At 38.3% G+C, this 12,193-nt stretch overlaps 1 protein-coding gene across 2 annotated transcripts; it reads right to left on the bottom strand.

The window, feature by feature from the left end:
* Nucleotides 1-1,082: 1,082 nt before the first annotated feature.
* LOC121974919 (protein FAR1-RELATED SEQUENCE 4-like) lies at nucleotides 1,083-11,348 on the bottom strand. Of its 2 annotated transcripts, none has more exons than XM_042526208.1 (8): nucleotides 9,903-11,348; nucleotides 9,672-9,749; nucleotides 2,453-4,508; nucleotides 2,241-2,344; nucleotides 2,043-2,114; nucleotides 1,902-1,961; nucleotides 1,421-1,530; nucleotides 1,083-1,329 (listed from the first exon to the last, which is right to left on the bottom strand). In XM_042526208.1, exons 1-8 carry the CDS (start codon nucleotides 11,076-11,078, stop codon nucleotides 1,206-1,208), a joined length of 3,780 nt encoding a protein of 1,259 aa, XP_042382142.1. In that variant the 5' UTR covers nucleotides 11,079-11,348; the 3' UTR covers nucleotides 1,083-1,205. The 2 variants fall into 2 exon arrangements, with proteins under 2 accessions (XP_042382142.1, XP_042382141.1); XM_042526207.1 differs by having other exon boundaries at nucleotides 2,241-2,362; nucleotides 9,903-11,347.
* Between the last annotated feature and the right edge of the window lie 845 nt (nucleotides 11,349-12,193).

Here is a 12,193-nt window from a genome sequence, read left to right as displayed (position 1 = left end):
TACAATCAAGATATTGGTAAATCATCTTTGAGAGGAGGAAAAAAACGCAAGAAGGATAAGGGATTTTAGATTGTCTAACCTAGTGGAAGCATCATGTTTGATGAAGATTGAAGGATAAGGGAATTTAGATTGTCTAACCTAGTGGAAGCATCATGTTTGATGAAGATTGAAGGATAAGGGATTTTAGATTGTCTAACCTAGTGGAAGCATCATGTTTGATGAAGATTGTTGTCTTGGCATTGCTCTATGAGGATTTTATCCCTAGGGTTATGGTCTCACGGTAGGATATCTAAATTATCATCCAGGTATTCATAGTTCGATCCTTAACTATGACGTCTTTGTAAAAAAATTTCCTCCAAGTGGGACGCACAAACAAAGGATGTTGGACTTCTGGGTTGCCCGTCGCGCGCGCTTCCTGATTTACCTTGGTGGCCAGAGAAAAAATTCCGTGGGACCAAATGGATCATCCTAAGACCAATCAATGAGACTATCCTAGTGACCGATAGAAAAATTCCGTGAAACTAAATTAGTCAACCAACCAATAAAACTAATTAGATTTATGATTTTTTAAGTTGGATCAATGAGAAGGCCATGGTCATTGGGCAAGAGAAATAAATCATATACTATACGGCGAATAAGGTCTGCAAGTAGGTTCAGCATGGTGTAGAATGTTGTGGACGCCACATTATGCATATTGTGGACTAGCTAGTTGTAAGACCTTTTTTCATGGACTTGCCTCAATTGACCCTTCTATGGTGTCTAACAGAGATGACCCATTTCATAGTTTGGTTAGATTGGAATGACGCCAATGGAGCTCAAGGCCAAGTTCATAGTTGCCGTATAGGACGACTGTATGTTGGGTCGGCAGCATCATCAAATATCCTTATTGACCAAGTCAATTTATAGGTCGTCTTGTGGATTGGATTCCACACATTAGGCACTAGAAAATATATACACAAGTAGAAGTGTATTGCAAAACCAATTCAAGAGGCCTGTTGACTGTCTCACTCTGTTGTAAGTAATCCAATCCTCAAGCATGTACATTGATGTGATCATTCAAGAGGAATTTGACAAATAGAAGATAAACGTTAACGAGTTCCATCAATAATCGTTGTATTAAGATTTGGATTTTCAATAAACAACTTCACACCATGAATTTAACAAAGGTGGAGAAATCTTCTGTGGCCCAAATAATGAAATTTTACTTAGGCCGATGGAATATTACATTCTATAAACGGATGTGAAGTTAACAAAACCATGCCTAACTTCAACCCCTCAACAAGAATATGCAGCTCATTTACAACATCACGCACTGAGAACCGTTCGGAGCTGTCCCAACAACAAAATAATGACTGACGCAGATTCATTTTACTACTGGTATTATCATTGAACAACGAAGGTGGATGATATTATAACTCACAGAAAATCCCAAACTGGAATAGCACATTGTCCTTGATCGTTACTTTGATGATCGAGTTGAGCATTGTTCCCAATGAACTGCAGCGCTTGCAAATCTGGAGTAGGAAATCCCTGCACGAAATTTCCAAATAATTACATCATATTGTAAAATGATTTAGTTTGACCAAGCAAACAAGATTATGACATTTATAATAAATGCATGGCAAGTTAAACAAAACTAATGCTGAACATAAATTAAAAGAAAGACCATTCACAGTTTCACACAAAAGTAGCACTGCACTGATGCACCAATAAGCCTGGATAAAGCAAGGTTAGGCAGCATAGAGGCAAACTCGGGCTACATGTGCACGAATTATGAGACTTTTATACAACCCAACAAGAGATGACTGTCATTATAAAATTTGATGGAAATTTAACTCTAAACTGAAAAGAACCATGATTGCATGCTTGTTTTGGACAATTATTGACAAGATTGGGGTTACCTGAGTAAAGTGGGAACTATTAGTGAATGGCTGTTGAGGTAAAGTTGACGCTGAGGAATCCTGAATATTGGCAGGAATTGGATGAAACCAGTTAACAAACAAAAGTTCTGAAAATCAGATTGTACTAAAAATTGCACTGACCTGACCGAATTGACTCATTGGATATCCTTGCATGGCACCAACTCCAAATTGGTGAGGTGCCACAAAAGGCCCCTTCATCAAAAAAAAAAGTGGGTAAAATGTATAAAGTAGCAAAAAAAAAACAAAGTAAGAAACATTACGCAAATAAAAGGTTAAATTCAAGGAGATACATATATATGCTTCTCCGCAAAAACACACCTGCATAAACTGATTAGGCACAAGAAACTGATTTCCAGGATTCCTTGGTTGAGAGGAGATGCTGTTTGGTGGAACATGTGTTTCATTATCTCTTGCTGACACTTCTGCATCATCAGGTTGTCCTAAAATTAACATTATAACAAGCCTAAATAAAACCTTTGATCACCAGAACACAGGATAAGTGCAATTATAGAAACAGAATTTGCACAAACCTTTTCTTGCCTTTTGCCGTTTATTTAATTCAACTTCATTTTCATTTCTACGACGTGTACCTCCATTGCTCTTCTTCTTTCCACTAGGCTTTTGAGGATCATTACCAGTCCCATGGCTTGAATTTCTGCTATCAATCAGATTATGAGGATGGCCCTTTGATGTGCCACTGATTGCTGGTTTCTCAAGAAGTCTTGCTTGCAAAATTTGCTCAACTTCGTCGAGAAGTTGATCCGAATGGTTGACCATCAATGTGAAAGCTTCCTCATTTTCAGCAGCCCTTGCAGCGAGTTTGAACAATGTGCGGCAAAGAGAGCTATAACGCTTTGATACAGATGATTTAGAGTCACTGTCTAAGGTGATGCCATGGTTCTCATTTAAATTCCCAACCTTGGCATCTTTTCTCCACCTCTTCAAAATGTATTGTGGTGGAAGCTCTTTAATATTTCTGAGGTCTAATACCTTTAGTACATGGCAACATGGAATCCCAACAGATTCCAACTTACCACAACTGCATATAATAGAACCATTGGATGAATCAAATCTGACACAGTGCACTTTACTTTTTTCTTTGACTGTGACCTCATACTGAAATAGAATTCCAGCTTCACCAGAGCAGTACACCATAGAATCAAGGAACAATTCGACCTCTCTTCTGAAGATATCATACACGGCAGGCGTGTATGCATTTGCAGCTTGCCAGAGCAATCTTAAAGGTGGTATTCTTGGGTGGGGTTGATTTGCATTATAATCTGCCTGCAACTCATTATATCTTCGCTGCTCTAACAATAACTCATATATCTCCAGAAAGCTTCTTAGATCCTTTTCCAAATTCAGATGCTCTTTTAGATAACTACCAAAATTCTCCGCTCTTAATGCACTTTTTATATCTGCAGAGAATGTTTGCCGACCATATGGTGAGGACCAATTTTCCTTTTCTTGATATAGTTTAGTCAACCACTCATTATCCTTAAGATCATATTTCTCTAACATCAATTTCCATGCCAAATGAAACTCATCTTCATCCTCAAAATCATAATATATACATTGTTCAAAATCATGTGCAAAGTTTTCTGAGCCTTCAAAGACATCTGCTAGTTGCTTAGTGGCATTTTGGAATATTTGCCAAACACATAAATGTTGAACTGTACCAGGCCATGTAGCAGTTATTGCATCACTTATAGCTAAGCATTGATCAATGAAAATTGTGTGTGGTTGCTTCCCGCACATTGCTGTCTTAAAAGTCTCAAACAGCCATTTAAATGATTCTACACTTTCATCATATAGAAATGCTGCAGCAAAAATAACCACATGTCTATGATGATTAATGCCTATAAATAAAGCTAATGGCCTGCCATATTCATTTGCTCTATAAGATGTGTCAAAGCATACAGCATCACCAAAATAGTGATAATCCATCATGGACTTTGCATCTGCCCAGAAGACATTAGTCATTTGATCGTATTCATCAACCTGGATGGCATAGAAAAATGATGGATTATCACCTTTCATCCTCTGAAAGTATTCGAACAAGGCCCCTGTATCACCCAACTGCACCGCCTTAGAACGTTTAACTCGGATATAATTTTTATATCCGACAGGAATAATACTAGCATTCTGACGTCCAGAAGGTTGAACATTAGTTAGCATCTTTTTTGAGCTCAACATCTGCATGTCTAAGGGTGCAGCAAGCTGATGGTTATGATCGGCAACAAATTCCATTACACGGTATTTACCACTGGATGTCAGTTTGATTGCCATACAAGCAGGACAACCAGTTCTTGTTTCTGCTCGTGGTCTCCTTGTTTCGTTTTTTGGCCGAAAGCCTTCTCTGGAGCACACATAAACCCGTGATCTAGTAACATTTCTGGCAGATTTATCCCACCAGCCTTTACGGACGCTAAAACCTACACTTCCTGCATACTTGATGTAATAGTCATATGCCTTGTCCTCATTTTCAAACACCATACCGACAATTGGAATTCCTCCAGCATTTGCAACTACTTCTGCTGGTAATTCAGGCTCTTCGTCCAATGTTTCTTCCTGTCTGCTCATGGTCTGCAGAAGAGTTCATAAGTTAGAATAACTAATGAAGTTACATGTTCACACATCATGCAGGGAATAAAAGAACAAAAACAAATTACTACATTCAATTGACATAATTTGCTTGTGGCTTCTAATTGATGCGAAGGCATATATTTTTTTTTCGACCATGGTATACCTAAGACATGATGCGTGATATTATATACTTATCAACTAATCCTATTAGAAAATAACTGTGTACAACAAGCATGTCATGTCTTAAATCTTTATGAAATTATTTATACAGTGGGTTATTAATAAGTGATTGTTGAATTATATTTCTATTGTTAATTAGTTGTTTGAATTATTTGATTTACTATTGCCTTAAAGGCTTAAATTTAACTGACAAGTGCCATTGTGATGGATGGACATGTGAAACCTCTAAATTTTGATCTGGACCTAAAGTTGAGCCCAAGGTGAGCATAAGCAACGTACAACCGTTCCTAAATAGAGATATGACTTGATTAGAGATTACAGAGGACTTAGTTCAGGTTCATGTCAGTCTCGTTGGAGGGAACAAATTTAGGACCAGCAATTTGAGAAACTTGGCCCAGAATTAAATTAAGAAATCCAGTAGTGTTGAGGACGAACTAGTTATATAATAACTGAAAGAGTGTAAAGGATAAATTGAAGTTGGCATTATGAGAGTAACTAAGGGGTGAATGATAATGTATGGAAGAATGGTGCTAGAAGATAGGGTTTTCTTCTCAGCAATAGATGAGCCTTCATGAGTACAATTCAAGTGAAGGATTTATCACAACAGTTAGAGTTCTAAAGTTCTCATGTTGAAATCCATGTGTAAATCTTTTAGCGATACTTGATTAGTTTCCTAAATCTGTTTGAATTTTTTGCCTTTATGATCCTTATCTTTCATAATCTTGTGGGATTGAGAAAGGTGTTGCTAATAAGGAATCAAAGAGGCAAAGCAGATAAAGAGGCTTAGAGGGAGCTGACATGAAAGATGAGAGAAAACAAAGAAGAGAGAAAAAGAGTAGAACAAAGACGGAAGGAGAGGATATTTAGTATGAGGACAAGAATAGAAAAGGGAAGGTGGTTGTGGTCAAGTGGGTAGTACAAAAAAAACTGTGATTGAGATCAAGTGGGTAGTAAAGAAAAAAGTAACACAACTTTTTTGAAAGTTCATCAAATTGGCCTAGGCAGTGATCTATTTTGCAAGGAATATGTAACATAGATGTTAGAGCACAGCCAAAGAAAGAGGGTTTAGCTTTACAAGACGGGAGAAGCAAGAGAGTAATCCAAGGGAAAAATTACTACTTTACTGTGTTGTATTTGTTTCCTTTGAGAAACTGTGTTGTAATAGCTTATCCATCTCTTTTTTCTTTCAAAGAAATCTTCTCATGTTCTTTTGCCTTCCCCTTTTAGTTATTCTCTACTGCCTCTTTAGAACTCTGCAACTGCTCCTTTGGATCTAGACACTGCTGGGCTTTGCCCAAGCAAGATTAAAGTGATCTGATAATAGCTTAGATACAAAAAAGACACTAGGTTTGTCTGCCTCTTCTAAAGGCCATCGTCATTGATGGAGAGTTGAGGATGTTGAATATTGGAGGCTAGTTAAGAATCACATAATCTTACAAAGACAATTCTATCATGATAGGCTCGGTTGCCTGGTAGTCAAGTCGCACCTTAACAGTCTTGGCATTAAAGCAGAGGGATGAAAGGATGATAATAATCTCACAATGTTGGAGAGGCAGAGAGGTGTCATGACTGTAGCGAGAAGCATTGGGCAGCGGCTGAATTGAACAAGAGATTAAGGATTTCAGGAGGGACAGCTGCTCAAGGGGACGTTTCTGGGTGCTTGAGACAAATAATACTACCTGCATCAATTCATGGGTGTTTGTGGTGGATAACTCCCACAAAAGAAAGACTCGGAAATGGCTAAGGCATAGAGATGAAAAGACATGAATTAAGCAAGCGAAGGGTGGCAGAATGTTGAATCAAACCTGTGGCCTTCCATTCACAGGGGATTAGAGAGGAACACAACCCTAACTTTAAAACTAGTCTGTTCTGATCCAAAGCTAAATTTAACAGTATTATTCCTGGATTTTTTTTTTGTAATTTTTTTTTTGTGTTTTAATTAAAAGAATATTTTATTTGGTGAATAATTGTCTCTAATTAAGCTGTAATTTAGAGTAAATCCATTAAAAATTAGTCTCTTGGGTGATGATTGATGCGAAATCAAGCTTACCATCTTCTTCATCTTGATCAAAACCCCTTCCTCTTCTAGGGTTTTATTCCTCCCAAAGCATCTCCTCCCCTTGAGTAACCTTCCTTCCTTTTCTCCTCTAGAGTAGGCGGCATCAAGAAGGTTGATGATGTTGGACAGCCACGAAGTTAGGGAATGGCTATAAGGAAGTTTTCTCCAAGGTCTAGGCAAGCAGTGACTACCTTTGCCTTTTCCTTAGCTGATTGGAGACCAAGGTGGTCCTTGGGGCTACTACCTATCATCTTTCATGGGGAGACTAGCGTAGAGGTTGTCTTTGCATTAAGTTTTGTGCATTTGGAACTTTATGATAACTCTAAAGGGGGAAATTTGATATATCTTCTAGAGGCAAAAATCCTTCTTTGCTATGTGCCAAGTCTTCTTTCTTCGTAAATCTTATAAATTTTGTTTGGTGCTAAAGGATAAATTGTAATGCTTGTGTAGATGGTGATAAACAATGTGAGGATTGGGTCAAACCAATGACCAAGCAAGCATTTAGGAAGCCTCCTTCAAGGTGGGTGTTCGTCCTATAGCATGATTTTTCTTTTTATATAGGTAAAAATATCCCATAACTCCGCCATGGCAAATTTCTACCATGGCTGGTCTCAAGGCCGAATAAAGAAAAATGGTTGCGTTAAACTGTTAGTTAGCGTCAAACAAACGCAAATGTTATGTATAGATCCATCAAACTATTGTGTTAATGGTAGGTTATTCCTTTGAAGGAACACATTGCAGGTAACGTCTTGACAAGGACATCTCCACAATAACTTGGATATAGTGTTAAATATGCAAGAGTTCTCACTCCCTAAGTTAGATAAGAAAAAAATTATAGGAATATCGATTGTCTTGGATTTAGAACATGGATTTAGAGCATGGAACACTTACTCACAAAAAAATGAAGGTAGTAAATATAATGATTAGGAGAATAATTAATATTTTGTGCTTATAAAAGAAAAAATGGGTAGGGGAGAAAGCCAAGATGATAGAAAACTCACGTTTTAAGTTATGGTGCATAGGAAATAATAAAATGAAAAATGGAGTAGACATTGTTGAAAATAGTTCGTTAAGGAACAAAATAGTAAAGAGTAGTTAGGAAGGGAGATAAGATTATAGCTCGTAAGATAATGATAGCAAAAGCTTACATAAGAGATGCATATCGACAATAGAAAGTTAGAAACGAAATTACATTATTATTATTAAATACATGATGATAAAGTAATTGTTCTCTTAGAATTGTAAGTTCAAATAGTATCATTAAAGCTCCTCTACAAACCTTCTTGTCCACTTTATTGAGTTATATATATAGTCATAAAATCATGATTCTAATACTTATTTATCTAACTTGTTTCCTTTATTCATTGGAAGGGGCAATTGAAAAAACATTGAGTCAAAAGAGTCATACTCAATTTCTCAAAGATTGGAGGATAATGAAGATGTAATTACCTCATTCATTAGAAGAAGGAATGACCAAGGAAAAAGATAATAAAGAAGCATTGTTTCTTGAAGTTAGTAATTAATTTTGCATGGCAATTTCTTATATATTGGTAAAGGCATTCGACGAGAAGATATCAATAACTCACTAGGAGTCAAATACTTAGTAAAGGAGAACAATATAGCAATAATTAAGGACTTTATTAAAGTTTTTAAATCTCATAAATCTAAACATTATGTTAGGTATAAAATTTAGGAGATTAAGATATTTTAGAGAATATGTTATCTTATATCGAATTTTTAAGACAATAAGTCATTTTAAGAGTTCCTAAGCAACAATCTCTACCTGAAGCTCTTCTAAGCAAACTCCTTCCCTACATGAATTATAGTTTTGAACTACACTCTTTGTAGGCGATGATCCTTGTAAGTGTTAATTACTAAGGTAACAATTTGTCTTGCAATGAGTTAGAGTGCACAACATACTATGATATGCAAGATGTAGTGTGAGAAGAAATATGGACAACATTGTCTCACTAAAATAGGGTACACTTTAGTATGATACAAATAAATGTTGCAAATGTATAAATATTGTCTTTATGGCATTAAATAGTATATTAATACTACAAGGTTTTAAGTTATTAATTATTAAGATTATAAATGAAAATATTCTAACAGTTATGTACTGTTACACCAAACTCCTTTCATTTTATTAATCATATAATCAACATCACTGATAATATATATTATTTAGACATAAGTTTTAAAGTAACAGGTTAATACTAATAAGAACATGTTAATGAGAATTTCACTGTCAAGAGTCATTTATTAGCAGTTAGTGTAACTAAAATTCTAGCAATCCTAGTAAACCAACCAAAAAGGCCACATGGATCAATCAGCAATCCTAGTAGAATTAGCAAACCAAGTGGAATAAGATAAACTAGGAGTTGGAATGGGCCAACTAGATGCGGCGAATGGGTGGGATGGGTAGAATTAGCAAACCAAGTGGAATCAAATAAAATAGGGCAACCATTGTATCTTACTTGGAGGGTTATTTACCATTGTGGAAACTTACTCCTTATATATTTCATAGGATTTGTACAGAACAAGAAATCGATCCATCTACTCCTTATCATTTCCATTCCACTAATAAAAATTAGCATTATGATTTTTTCTTGAAATTTTTAACATTTTTATGAGCAAAGTTAAATAATTTCTCTTTGTATGCAACATATGGATATTCAACTACATGTCATTTGCATACACATCTTATAATCTTCCATTTAAAGATTCTTAAGTCCAAACAAAGGCTAAACCTTATGCCACAGCACACACAAAAAAAAAATGTTAAAAAAGATATTCAGAAAACATTAGAGTTGACATGAAAGATCAAAGTATCAATCTGAGAAACTGGGAGGCATGTATGCAAGTAAAGAAGACATGAAAAGGTATGAAAATCACTAAAATTTCACATGGATCAAAAACGTTACCTGTGTCTCTTCTCTACTAAGAAACTTCCCTCCAACACCACGTTGCCTCCTTTCAGCCAAAGCTTGTCGAGAGGGAATCTAGCAAGAATTAAAATAAAATAAAAAATATGACATAAACTAATTAAATAAATATACCTAAGCAGAAACTACATTTTTCCATTTCAACTTGATCATCTTAATCGAAAACAAGCTCCTCACTCAAATCTCATTTGAGAAATTCATGAATGAAACCTTAATGGATCTGTCAACTGCTTGTCTACCACTCCTTTTCTGCATGTATTTAAGTATTATATTCCTTCTTTCCTCATTTGTGTAGCGTGATACTCTTATACCAAGCTCTCTCAACAACCGGGACTGTCCTGAATTGGATACCAGTGGTACCTTCCCACAGTTCTTCCCTTTCCCTTTATCATTTCCAGAACCAGACGGAGCCTTCTCTGCATCTATTTCCCCTCTCTGATCCTCAAGTGCCATGCTATCTTTCTCCACTAAGTTTTCTACCTCAATGGCCTCGAGCATATCACAATCTGTCTTGACTTCTTTTGCTTCCTTTTTAGCTACCTTTTTATTCAAAATGCGCTTCCTCTTCCTTGTAGCGTTCTCAGCAGCATTGACGTAGGTGGGGAAGTGCCCCTTGGAGCACAAGAACCTCTGCATGAGCAAGAGCCTCGTCCCCCTCGACTTCTTCCCTGAGCCTGTCTTGGACTGGAAACCCATCTTCTCACTGTAAGCACTATAGTACTGCTTAGCAGCTGAAATGGAGTCAAACTCCATGCCTAAAACGGGAACCAGACCACCAGTAGCTAGTGTGCTCGCAAGGTCCTGTGGCGGGTCAAGCAGGTGAGTGTGCTCAGTCTCAACTTTTGATACTCCCCATCGCCCATTCTCCTTCCGAGTCACTTCCATCATCGCCCTGCAGCAGGACTCCCCATTGGAACCGGCAGAAGCGAAGTCGGCGGCGGCCCCACTGGACCGCATGTTGAGGTAGCTGCGCATGATGTAGGCAACGCGGAGAGCGTACTCATTATAGGGGACTTTGACGTCGGAAGAAGCAGTGGCAGGGGCTGGAGCCACGATCTGAGAACTATCCAGCGGCACAGAGGCAGACGGACACACTGACGCCGGTGCCAGCTCCGGCTCTGGCTCCAGTGGCGGAGGACGAACAGCCTCATCTGGCTCTAAGGGAGTCTCCTGGGGAGGAAGCAGCAGTGGAAGTGGCGGTGGTTCGTTCTGCTCAAACGGGGAGGCAGGCTCCTGGACCTGCGGAGGGGGCTGCTCCAATCCGTGGGTGGAGCTGTCTTGTTCGACGGAGGTATGTACAGCAGCCAAGAGCGTCTCTGAGACATCTTTCTCATCTTCCTTGGCGGAGGCGGCGGCGCCGTCGGTGATCTCGGAGATGTGCACCATGATGGCGGTAGGGAAACCCTAGATGATTAGAAATGTCATCTTCAGAAAGCCCTAGTTCTCGTTCTTATGCGTCCAGGCGAGGCCTCATGGCATGATCATGGTCGGCTGACAAAAGGGCAAGGGAAAGGGAAAGGGAAAGGGAATCGGGAGGAAGGAGGCGGGAGCAGGGAGGTGCGCGTGAGCCGGGCGAGGTAAAACGTCGGAGAACGGACGATGGGATCCGCTAAACGAGCGGAGCAACGAGACAGGAGAGGGATTGGGTATCGTTGCGTCCACGTGTGGGTCGCACGGGCGTGAGAGGAATTTGAGTGTCTCGTGCTTCCGTTCGGCATCCGTGACTCATCGATGGCGGAGTTAGCTTTCGGCCCATTTCATTTGGGCCCATATCGGTGGAGTTCACGACGATATTGAGAAAAATTAGGAAAAAAAATTGTGAATGCATTTCTTAAATCTTTTTTGCTTTACAATGAAAATGTTGAATCTAACATAGAATTTTGGACGATAAGTTAAGTTTTCATCTGCCGCCAAATTAAATTAGGAAATTCTGGACAGTTCAAAAATCCAATATCGCATTATTACGTGTTCATTTAAAAAAAAAATCTTAAATATAAGTGACTGTCAGTATATTATTGTGAGCATTTTCGGATGTACCTGATGAGTGAAATAGAAAGTGTCCCCACTTACCAGATTAATCTAATGAAACTTGGACACTTGATTAAAAAAATATATTTTATCAATCTTAATATGTCTCACCCATCATTAAATTCGGGCTGCATTATATTTTATAAGAGTTTGAGCGGCTATACTATTTATTCACGATTTTAAATTGTGTCAAGTCTAAATGAATTGAATCGGTGATGTATTCACTTCATTTCATTATAAAATCGGCGATCAGAGAGGTTTGGGGAGAGTCATCTTCGATTCATTCATGAAACAATATATTAAAGTCCTCATGGTGTAGTACAGATGGGGAGTGCATGATTATGTGACTGAAAGGTCCAGGGGTCGATCTCCGGGGTGTCACTGTCTGGGGTTAACGTCTCCGCAATGCACTTTCCACCTGTGTACCTGCATTTACCTCCCTCCATATCCGTGGGACCGACTCTAGGGGGATC

Source organism: Zingiber officinale, chromosome 4B (genome assembly GCF_018446385.1).
Source record: "Zingiber officinale cultivar Zhangliang chromosome 4B, Zo_v1.1, whole genome shotgun sequence".
Lineage (NCBI taxonomy): Eukaryota > Viridiplantae > Streptophyta > Magnoliopsida > Zingiberales > Zingiberaceae > Zingiber > Zingiber officinale.
The sequence above is the reverse complement of the archived record's forward strand: the minus strand, read 5'-3'. Positions and strand labels throughout refer to the sequence as shown.